Genomic DNA, 12632 nt, shown 5'->3' with positions numbered 1-12632 from the left:
ATATTATCTTCAAGTCCGGAAAAATGCCAGATCAATGGAGGAGTACCGTCATAGTTCCTATATATAAGAACAAAGGAGACGCTCAATGTTGTGGGAACTACAAAGGCATCAAGCTACTAAGACATACTATGAAGTTATGGGAAAGGGTTATAGAAACTAGAATTAGACGGGAAACTCAGGTTACAGTGAACCAATTTGGTTTCATGCCGGGGCGGTCCACTACAGAGGCAATACACCTCCTAAGAAGACTCGTGGAAAAGTATAAGGAGAAGAAATGCGATCTACATATGGTGTTCATTGACCTAGAAAAGACGTACGACAATGTGCCACGTCGACTACTTTGGGATAGCCTTGAGGCCAGAGGGGTCCCATGGAACTATATAGAGATGACAAAGGATATGTATGCCAACACTACAACACGCGTCCGTGCGTCCGTGGGGGATACTGACTTATTTCCAGTTGAGTTAGGCCTTCATCAAGGGTCAGCGCTAAGCCCGTTCCTTTTTTCAATAATCTTGGATGAGTTGTCAAAGTCGATTTAGGAGACGGTTCCATGGTGCATGATCTTCGCAGACGATATTGTGTTAGTGGCAGAGAGAAAACTAGATCTAAACTTAAGGCTAGAGGAGTGGCGAGCAGCTTTAGAAAGGAAAGGTTTAAGGATTAGTCTCTCTAAGACCGAGTATCTCCATTGTGACTTTAGTGGGGTAAACGATGATGAGAAAATTCAGATCACCATCGAAGACCAAGTGGTTCCGCAGGTAACGAAGTTCAAGTATCTAGGATCGTTTATCCAGAGTGACGGGGAAATAGATAGTGACGTGGCCCACCATGTCCAAGTAGGATGGAGTAAATGGAGGGTAGATACAGGAATTTTGTGCGACAGGAGATTCCCAACCAGTCTAAAAGGTAAATTTTATAGGGTCGCAGTTAGACCTGCAATGTTATATGGAACAGATTGTTGGGCTATTAAGAAGTCACATGCATGTAAGCTAGAGGTAGCAGAGAAGAAAATGCTAAGGTGGATGTGTGGGCACACAAGATTAGACCGGATAAGAAATGATGTTTTTCGAGAGAGATTAGGGGTGGCTAAAATATCAGGTAAGATAAGGGAAGGGAGATTGAGATGGTTTAGACATGTGAAGAGAGGAGAGATGACGGCTCCTGTTCGATCCATAGAAATTATTAACATAGAGAGGAGGAGGGTTAGAGGAGGCCCCAAAATGACTTGGGCCGAGAGGATTAAGCATGATTTGCTAGATTTACACCTTTCCGAGGACATGGTTGAGGATAGGAATTCTTGGAGACGTAAGATTAATGCTAAGGACTTTAAGGAGAAATGTAGAGCTTTGACTAGAATTATCATAGGGGGCTATTCTTTACCTTATTCCAAGTGATGATTGATATATTATTATATTATCACATCCTCAAATTTGTATTTTATAACATATATTTTGTATTCATTACTAATATTACTATTTTTATCTGTCTATTCCTATTACGACTACGTTAATTATTTTACTATCACCCATTTATTTATCTACTATAGTTCTATGTTTTTCCTGTATGGCCTAAAGGTCTAGCGTTGAACTTGGTGTTCCCTTTACTTGGTATTATGCATATGGTTTTCGAGCCGAGGGTCTCTCTGGAAGCAACCTCTCTATTCTTTGGGATAGAGGTACGGTTTGCCTACATCCCACCCTCCCCAGACCCTGCTAACAGATTGGCTGTTGGCGGGATTTCTACTGGGTATGGTGGTGGTGGTGGTTGTTGTTGTTGTTGTTGTTCTTGTTGTTGTTGTTGTTGTTGTTGTTGTTTTTACTTGGAAATTATATTTTAATAATCCATTCTATTAACCATAAATCACAAACCCTTATGAGATTTGTTGTTAAAGGATTTGATTTTTTTGTTTTACATGTCAAAGACTTTAACATAGTCACGTTTTTTTACATGTCATTAAAGTCAAACAGGGTATACGTCTACAATAAATTACACAAGGGTTTGGTAATATCACTAAAACCCTTAATGACTCGTCTATAAAAGCCGGCATACCCCAAAAATGATCTAATGCTCTTGACATTCGTGGGATGAGATAGAGTTTAAATAACTTGAACCTTAGCCTGATCCACCTCTATCTCACGACTCGACACAACATGGCCCAACATAATCCCCCCTTGGACCATAAAATGGTTCTAATTGGGTGATTGCAAGATTGGGGCTTCAACCAATTTTGTTTTAAAATGTCAAAGGCTTTAGCACATTCTTGGTATGTAAAAAAAATAAATCATCTAAAATGAGGCTTTAGTAATAAATTATATAAGGGTTTAGCAATAAAATGAGACTTTAGCAATAAATTTTTGTTAAAGGCTTCAACTAGTTTATTGAAAAATTAAATCTTCTAGAATGAGGTTTTATAGCATGTAAAAAAACGCTTCAATATATTAATTCTATCGACTTAATCCTTGGGGTTCCATAGTTTTGCAGATTCTTGCTATTACTTTCTGTTTGGATTTATAGTTTGTTTTGAGTGCATATATATTATTTTTTCTTTTGTATAACAGTAAGGTTATTTGTTTACTGCTTGGTCAAGAGTAAAACCACAAATGCAAATTTAGGGCAGTCTTGACTTTATGAAGGACCATTGTTACGTATATCAAATTTGGCAAGCAAGTATTTTTATTCCAAACAGCTTTAAGTCCTACTAAAGAAAACTTATACTTTTAATAAAAAGTTGAATTCAAACTCACAATGCGTATAGTAGAGTATTAACATAGTCACATGTAAAAAGCGGAATTTTGTTTTATTTTACTGGAAAATTGAATTTTAAAACACGTACATATTCTTCAAATTTTGATATCTGAAGTGTTGGTGAAATAATGTGTGTTAAGTAAGTTATATTGTGTGTTTTGTGCGTTTATATGTCTTGGACACAATTACTCTTAGTGGTTTTACGTTTACTGATGAGTGGAGCTTAAAGGAGCTAAATTGGAGTATTTTATATGGAGTGGAAATGGGGATTTAATTATGTGGGGTGATAGAGAATTTGAAAACGAGAACGTGGCTGAAAATGGGGCGTAAAACGGAGCTATAACGAATAAGTTATGGGCAAAACAGTACGGTGGGGCAGTCAATGTAAAGCAGTGGCCACTGACCGTAGGCTATGTGTCACACCCCAACTTTCGGCGGAATATGCAGGGGTGCGACATAATTGTATCATAGCTCAAAAGACACTAAAATAAATCCACGTGTCAATATCTAAATTATTTATTTTATATTATTCAAGTACGCAAAAGCACAAACATTGTCTCACAGAAATAAACATAACAATTTAATAAAAAGAAATAAATAGTATTTAACTCATCATGCATCCTAAGGTCCAACTACTCTTTAATCCATTGATTCTTCATCCAATATAGATACCTGCGCCATGCGGGAAATTACAAAGTTTGTCAACATAAAGTTGAGTAAGTAATCACGGTTTTTGAATACATATAATATAAAAATGACAATTCCTTGCGATAATATGAAATACTACAACTAGCATAACAATATGACAATAATATAAAAGTGGTCTTTTCAATCGAATCCCATGGATAACAAGCTACTCCGACGGCGTATGATCATACTAATAAGGATGAGGATGAGGATGAGGATGAGATACCAACCACCAAAACATAAATTAAACACATAGTTACATTTGCACGTATAACTAATTGAGCAATATCATAATTCGCAAATAGTGGAATTTTAGTGAAAATGATTTAACACAAAACGCCCCCAAAATATAAAACGGTAAAAAGGGGGATGTGAATTACTTACCTTTAGTGAGTGGATTAAGGAGGATGAGATAATATTAGAAGAAAATGAGGATGAACACGTTCAAGCCTTCGAGATACGTCAACAAAGATGCCCTATTTGTTTAACGATAGTATTAATAAATGAGGAAAGGAATTAATAACGATTTGAGATTTGATAGTGGTTTGCGTTTAACATATTATTAGTTTAATTGTTAACATAAATTTGGAGTCTTGTAGGGTATTTTATTTGTTAATTATTTATTAACTAATTTTAGTATATTTATTATTATTATTATTATTATTATAACTATTAGTATTAATATTATTATTTAGTAAATAAGATAAACGATATATTGTATCCATGCTTATATTTTCAAGTAATTAGATTTTATAAATAAATAATAACCAATATTAGGTATCAATAAACATTGTATATATAAACGAAACATTATTGTCAATATATATATATATATAATATATATTTAGGTATATATATTACAGGAAATTATTTAAATCTCTAAGCTATATCGATTTAAATAAAAATACATTTTTGTTTCATATTATTTATGCATATTTAAGTATATGATAATTATTTGTGCATATATATATATATATACATTTATATATGAACTTTGGCCAAAATAATGCTTTCGAGGTTCGGTTTTGTTAAAACAAAGTTTATTTAATATTATATTATGATTATAATAAAAGTAAAACCAAGATTTAAACAAAATAAAAATAAATATGAAAAACCGGGTCCAGGGGGTTAGTCGCGGTGACGGGATGAGAGGGAGAAGGAGGGAAGAGGGTTTGAGTTATTTTGCAACTTGGTCCTTGGTCTATTGAGTTGGGAGCAAACTAGATCAAATGTTTAGTTAAGGGTTGTTTTTGCCATTCTTTGATAGTTTAATAATATATATAAAAGGAATAATTAACTAAAAGAAACATTTTATTGATAACTAACCCGTACACAAACCGGGTCGGGTAACGATTAGAAAAGCATTAAACGGAAAACCCGAAATGTTACAGCATTCCCTACTTTTGGAAATTTCGTCCCGAAATTAGAGATTAAGCCGTAACGAAAAGGTGCGGGTACTTAGCTTCCATTTGGTCTTCTTGTTTCCAAGTGAACTAGGGACCACGCTTGGATTCCCAATGAACTTTTACAAGCAGAATGCGGCTACGTTTAGTTTCTTTGTCCATACGATCCATGATTCAATTGTAACGCCCGTAAATTTCGTTAATCGGCTCGATCGTTTATAAATGTTGGTCAAAAATCCGAGGTTTCATCTTTCTAATTTAGAGCCTTGTTATACGTTTTAAAAGTCCGTTTGTCCATCCTTTTTCCCAAAACATCCCCTCTTACGACTTAAAGTATTATATTAGTATGTAGCACCCGATATTTTCGTTTATCGGCATGCACGTTGTAGAGTTTGTATATTTATCAAGTTTGAACCGGCTTACTTCGGGGACCTCCTTATCATACCCGTAAGTTAAATTAATTGACTTTCCACCCAAGTTGCTACACACTTCATACTGGAAGGACTAGAGTGTAATTTATTTTATATCATAATATTAAAAAAGAAAAACCCTAACCCTAACTCTATTCCCAGCAGCCGATCGGCCTCAAGACCCCCCCCCCCTGCTCGTTTTTCTTCTGCCCAGCCAAGTTTCAGCCGTGAAAACTTCAATTCAAGGTTGGTTTCATGATTCCCCATGTATTTTACACCTTAATTGATCATATTAACGCGCTTATTGGTCGTTAAGGTTGAGTTTTGATGATAACAGTTTGCTGACAGATTCATATACATTTATTGTAGGGTCAGTAACGCGATGATAATCCATTATTTTTAATCGATTCTTGATTTCATAATGTTCTACTTTGAGTATAGTTTCCAGAAAGGTATAATACGTAATTTTTGGACGAGATTTGAATGGTTTTTATGAATTTATAAAATCGAGTGTCAAAGCTGATGTAGGATGACGGATTCTAGTCTGTCTTCCTGACATCATAACCTTTTTTCTACAGGTCCAAATTGGCTGGTTCCACTTCTGGAAGTTAGTATTTTGAGTTAGGAACCAAACCCAATTGGAATCGTTTAATTTGGTTCGGTAATGAATTTTATAAAAATAAAACCATTTTGTTGCGCACTGAAATAGCTGCACGTACCTTGATGTGTTGGAGGAATTTTTATAATTTTTTTGTCCAATAGAAAAATATAATAAAAATATTTTTATAAACCTAAGACATTTATTAAAGTCTTGTAAAAATTTAATAATTTATTTCAAAGGTTATCCTATGTAATTAAATGCATCTTCGCATGCTAAAATCTACACGTTTTACTTGTTATTGATCGATAAGTTCGTTTTAGGCTTAACCGGTGGATGTTCAATTGTGTTCTTGTCGGGGCTGTTTGAAGTGAGTTTTTGCACCACAATCTTCCTAGGTATGTCCCGTATATCATACTTAAAGATCATGTTCATAGGTGTTCGTTAAGTTGATCAACTAGTTGTAGTTTGATTGTTATGTTCAGTTGTCTAGAATTGTAGTTTGGCGCGTTTAACGAGAGGGTTGAAGTGATTAACGACCAATTCAGCTCGGGAACACTTGGTTTGACGTATGGGCTGTTCAAAATTCATTTTTATAAGTCATGGGGCTGAATTGGTTGTCGGTTACCCCAACGGGTCAGTACAACGCGCAATTTCGTTTATCGAGTAGTTGGTGCGTCGTACTTGCGAGTTACCGACCCATTCGACTCGTGTAGCGTCGTGTGGACTTGTTGACTGTGATTTTATCATGTTGGGTCCACACGGGGCTGAGTTGAATGTTAATGGCCTAAACGACTCTTAAACGCGCGTATCGGTATCACCTAGTGCTTCCTGGGGTAATTTGGGAATTCTTTATTCCCGGGAGTACCTAAGGGTCGATTGGGTTAACTGAAAGGTTTTAGGGGCTGAGGTAAAGTAATTGGGTTGGGTTGGGCCTCGGCCCAAGTTGTTGGGCCTTGGGACAAAGTGTTGGGCCTTGGGCCAAGTTGTTGGGCCTTGGGCCAAAGTGTTGGGCTTGAACGGCCCATTAGGCAAGAGTGTTCTTATGGTCTAGTTTAGTAACGCGTTGTGTACTATTTACAGGCCCTTACTTGTGAGTGTGCACTTAGGGATTTCCTAGCTCGTTGCAGGTGTTCGATCGATTCCAGGTGAGTTCATGATGCCCTTTTTACTCATTTTACTTTTGGGCTAGCATGCGCACCTAAATGTTTTCTTACTTGATGAAATATTTTAAAATGATTTTATATAGGCTTGCTAGTATATGGTAAGGCTTGGGATGTTAAATATATATATATATGTATATACATTATTTCCTGGCCTCTATTTGGCGATGTTGTAGTCGTTTCGACTACTGATGTTCGGTATGCCTACTTCATGTTTGCATGCACTGATGTTACGTGTTTGGGTTGTACGTTTGCTCGACCCTGATGTTATACATGGATGTTATATATATATATATACTGATATGTATATAGGGATGTTATTGAATGGATGTTTACATATATATTTGTATATGTATGTATGAGGATGTTTAAGTTCGGTAATGATGATTAGATGGATGTACCCTTTTACTTTTAGAAAACCTTTGGTATGACTCTCATGATTTTTACTACTGATATCTTTTACTTAAAACTTGAACTCACTCGGCTCAAGCTGACTTTGTGTGCATGTTAGTGTAAGTTTCAGGATTTGGAAGAGGATGCCTTATCGCTTGGACGTGCACGGAGCTACTTGGATGGTGAAGGGCATACTGGAAGGAAGAATTTTTATGAATATTTTATTTCAAGGAAACTTATAAAAGTTATACTTACTTTAGATTTTGGGCAAAATTCCCAGGTTTCGGGAACTTATTTCATTTTTCATGTTTTCCGCAAAATTGTACTCTGATACGTTTGTTTTAATGGAAGAAATGGTTTTTAAGTTAATTTAATTTTACGAGTGTTTTGAATGATTACCAACTGTGGGGTTCCCGGGGTTCGGGGCCTTACATCAACGGGTTTCTCAATCGCGCGCATAGATTCATCAACTTGTACTTCGTCGAGGGGTATGTGGAGATTCCCCTCGGCTAAGCACTTCTTAAGATTGGAAAGTGAAAAGTCGGATGAACATTGGAGAGCTCTACGGGAAAATCGAGACGATATGCAACTCTACCAACTCTTTCAACAATATCAAACGGGCCAACAAAACGAGGAGATAGCTTATTCCTTTTACCAAATCGAACCACTCCCTTCCAAGGAGATACTTTGAGGAGAACTCGGTCACCAACGTTAAACTCGAGAGATTTATGACGCTTTTCGGCGTAGCTCTTTTGATGGCTACGAGCGGCAAGAAGATTTTTACGAATAAGAGCAATCCGGTCGGAAGTTTCTTGAACAAGCTTGGGACCAGTGATTTGTGATTCACCAATCTCGTTCGAACAAATGGGGGAACGACATTTTCGGCCATAGAGAGCTTCAAAGGGTGCTATGCCAATAATAGTGTGAAAACTATTATTGTAGGAAAACTCTACAAGTGGTAAGTGAGTATCCCAATTTCCACCAAAGTCTAGCACACAGGAGCGGAGCATGTCTTCGAGCGTTTGAATCGTTCGCTCGGATTGATCATCAATTTGCGGGTGATAAGCAGTGCTTAGATCAATACGGGTACCCAAGGCGGTTTGTAATGAATTCCAAAAATGAGAGGTAAATCGACCATCACGATTGGAGATAATGGTCAACGGTGTTCCATGGTGACAAATGATGTTCTTGACATAGAGTTGCGCTAGTTGACTCACGGAAAAATTTTCTCGAATGGGTATGAAATGAGCCGACTTGGTCAACCGATCAATAATTACCCAAATACTATCGTTGCGGTTTTGAGTAATGGGGAGTTTGGTGACAAAATCCATAGCTATGTCCTCCCATTTCCAAACGGGGATCGGTGGTTGCTCGAGCAAGCCAAACGGCTTTTGATGCTCGGCTTTGACCTTAGAACAGGTGAGGCATTTAGATACATATACTGCAATATCTTTCTTCATTCCCGGCCACCAAAACATGGGACGAAGATCGGCATACATCTTATCCGCACCGGGATGAATCGAGTATCGTGACTTATGAGCTTCATCAAGGATGAACATACGAATACCGTCACGATCGGGAACCCATAAATGATTCAAATAATAAAGGAAACCATTACGTTTGGTTTCAAGTTGGAGTTCGGCGCCGTACGACATCTCGTCGTATAAGCTTCCTTTGGTGACGGAGACGTGTTGAGCATCAAAGATGCGGTATTGAAGGTCGGATTGCATGGTGACACAATTGAGCAAGACGGATTTAATGTGACTCTTACGACTAAGAGCATCGGCCACGACATTTGCTTTCCTGGGGTGGTTACGAATCTAGCAATCGTAGTCGCTTAACAATTCGGCCCATCGTCTTTGTCTCATGTTGAGATCCTTTTGGTCGAATATGTGTTGCAAACTTTTATGATCGGTGAAAACGACACATTTCGTTCCATAAAGATAGTGTCTCCAAATTTTCAAGGCAAACACGACCGCACCAAGTTCGAGATCGTGCGTCGTGTAATTTTCCCCGTGAACCTTGAGTTGATGCGAAGCATAAGCAATGACCTTGTCTCGTTGCATAAGAACACAACCAAGACCTTGGATAGAAGCGTCGCAAAACACAACAAAATCATCGTTGCCCTCGGGAAGAGCAAGGATAGGATCATTGCAAAGCATGTCCTTTAGGGTTTGAAACGATTTTTCTTATTCGGGACCCCATTCATTAACGTTTCCCTTGTGGGTTAGCGCGGTAAGGGGTGAAGCAATATTTGAAAAGTTGTGGATGAAACGATGGTAATATCCCGCTAAACCAAGAAATGAGCGAACCTCCGTTGGAGAGGATGGGGTTTTCCAATTTTTAACGACCTCGATTTTAGCGGGGTCAACGTGAATACCCTTGTCGTTGACGATGTGGCCCAAAAATTGAACTTTTTTATCCATAATTCGCATTTAGAGAATTTAGCATAAAGTTCTTTTCGCAACAAGTCAAAAATGGCGCGCAAATGGTCTTTGTGCTCGTCTTTGGATTTAGAATATATCAAGATGTCGTCGATGAAGACAATCACGAACTTGTCGAGGTAGGGTTTACAAACACGATTCATGAGGTCCATGAAAACGGCGGGAGCATCAGTCAACCCAAAAGGCATAACTCGGAATTCAAAGTGTCCATAACGAGTATGGAAAGCGGTCTTGGATATGTCATCCTCGTGGACACGAAGTTGGTGATAACCCGAATGGAAATCAATCTTGGAGAAACAAGCGGATCCTTGAAGTTGATCGAATAAATCATCGATGCGCGGAAGGGGATAACGATTCTTGATAGTAAGCTTATTGAGCTCACGGTAATCGATGCACATACGAAGAGTACCATCCTTCTTCTTGACAAACAAAATGGGTGCGCCCCATGGAGACGAACTCGGGTGAATGAAACCCTTGTCCGTGAGTTCTTGGATTTTATTGGAGAGTTCTTGCATCTCGGAGGGTGCGAGACGGTAAGGTGCTTTGGCTACGGGGTTTGATCCGGGTACAAGATCAATACGGAACTCCACTTGACGTATGGTAGGGAGTCCGGAAACGTCTTCGGGATAGTCGCGAACAATCGGAATATCGGAAAGTTGCTTTTCTTCGTGGGCCTTTGTGGTGACATGGGCTAAGAAAGCGACATACTTCTTGCGCAAATAACGTTGAGCTTCAAGGCACGACATGAGATTTAGCTTTAAGAATGGTTTTTCGCCGGCGACGTTTAGGATTACTCCACCTTCAATAGGGATACGAATAATCTTCTCGAAACATATAATTTCGGCACGGTGAAGAGAAAGCCAATCCATACCAATGATGATGTCGAAGCTACCCATTTGCATCGGAATGAGATCAGTGGAGAACTTTTGCCCATTAAGGGTGAGCGTGCAATTACGGACAACAGAGTCAATAACGATTGCACTACCGTTAGCTATCTCTACCGTTAATGGCATAGACAATTTACTACGGGGCACATCAAGTATGTACTCAACATCAAATGAAATAAAACTCCTATCGGCTCCCGAATCAAACAATGCCAATGCATGATGCTTGTTAATTAGAAACGTACCGTTCACCACATCGTTCGAATTTCGGGCTTCTTGAGCATTGATGGTGAAGGCTCGCCCTTGAGTTCCTTGAGGTGCTTGTGTTTGAGAAGTTGAAGCTTGAGGGGTTGGAGCTTGGTAGGCTTGCATGAGCATGGGTTGAGCTTGAGGGTTTGGAGGAGGCATGAGTTGGGGTAATGGAGGTTGGTAAGTTTGAACTTGGTAGGCTTGGGAGGTGTAGTAGGGTGGTGGTGCAACAAAGGCTTGATGGGCTTGAGCGAGTCGAGGACACACGTTGCGAAGGTGGTTTAGAGCACCGCAATTATAGCAAGCCCTAACGATGTTAGTGATTGAAGCACGAGGGATGGCTCAGTTGGGTTGGTTTGACGGTGTGAACCGCGGTGGGGCGGCTTGCACGCGGGGTGCTTCTCGGCAGTATTAGGTGAGGCGGCCGAATCGGTGGCAATTAGTGCACACTCGGCAAGTGGATTGGGCCGGATGGTGACGTTGGCAAGTGTTGCAATATGGGTGTGGGCCGTTGTATGGTTTCTTGGTTGGAGGGGCTTGTTGGGCTTGTGGTTGGGCTATAACAAAATTTTGTGAATTATGCTTTCGTTTGTTATTGCAGTAATGGGAGGAGTTGTGGTTGTGGTTGTGTTTGGAGGATTCGGGCTTTGAGGAATCGGGCTTTGAGGATGTGGGCTTGGACTCTTTAAAGCGCTCGGATGCAGGCTTATCATTGGGCTTCTTGGAACTTTTCCGCATCAAGGTCCCGGCCTTAACGTGGTTTTCAGTGAGATTACCGGCTAGGGTGATGGCATCATGAAGTTCTTTCGGGTCACGACGACAGAATCTTGGATTTGCATCGGCAAACCCGTGATGTACTTATCAATGGCACACTCCAAGGGAGTAACCATATGCGGAATAAGGACACTCAATTCGCGGAACCGATTGTTGTAAGCGGTATTATCACCTCCCTCTTGCTTCAAATCCTAGAATTCTTCTTCCAACTTTCGGAGTTCATATTTCTGGCAGAATTGGTCTAACATGAGCTTCTTGAGGTCATCCCATGGCAACCTCAGCCCCAAGGTCTCTCTTCTTGCTATTCCACCAAGTATGGGCACTCGATTTGAAAACACCTTAATGCATACGTGGTCTTCTTGTCATCCAAACATGCACAGTGGAGGAACACACTCTCCATGTGCTCGAACCATTGAATAAGGGTTGTAGCACCCTCAGTCCCATGGTAATCGGTTGTGTTAGCGTTGGTGAAATGCTTGATAGTGAAGACATTAGGGTTCGCGGGAACATTAGCGGCATTCACAGCTTGGAGTTGAGAGATGACCGTTGGAAAGGCTTCCACGATTTCATTCGTAATGCGAGACGACATGCGATGGCCCGAGTGTCCGGTGCGGCGGGTACGGTTGATGAGACGGGAAGACATACTACAAGGGTCAAATGTGTAAGATTTATGAGACTTAGGTAAACGTTGTAAATGTATGAGTTTGTGTAAATTGATACTTGTGAATTCTTATTTAACAATTTGAGGTTGAGCTTGTATAAATCAATACTTGTGAATTCCATTTAACAATTTGAGGTTGAGGGTGAGAATAAAGTCATTTGTGAGACGTGATTTTATAAGTGTTGACGTAATGAGAAATAATAAATAAAATAAATAAA

The 12632-nt window shown here is 39.3% G+C and overlaps 1 protein-coding gene across 1 annotated transcript; it reads left to right on the top strand.

Moving 5' to 3' along the window:
• The first annotated feature begins 560 nt into the window (after positions 1–560).
• LOC143582054 (uncharacterized) lies at positions 561–1397 on the top strand. The gene is made up of 2 exons (XM_077064704.1): positions 561–909; positions 958–1397. The coding sequence occupies exons 1-2, from the start codon at positions 561–563 to the stop codon at positions 1395–1397; spliced, it is 789 nt and encodes a 262-aa protein (XP_076920819.1).
• Positions 1398–12632: the final 11235 nt, after the last annotated feature.

The sequence above is a fragment of the Bidens hawaiensis genome, unplaced genomic scaffold (genome assembly GCF_021521415.1).
Source record: "Bidens hawaiensis isolate Kalapana, Puna unplaced genomic scaffold, B.hawaiensis_p1.1 tig00031429_1, whole genome shotgun sequence".
NCBI lineage: Eukaryota > Viridiplantae > Streptophyta > Magnoliopsida > Asterales > Asteraceae > Bidens > Bidens hawaiensis.
The sequence above is the reverse complement of the archived record's forward strand: the minus strand, read 5'-3'. Positions and strand labels throughout refer to the sequence as shown.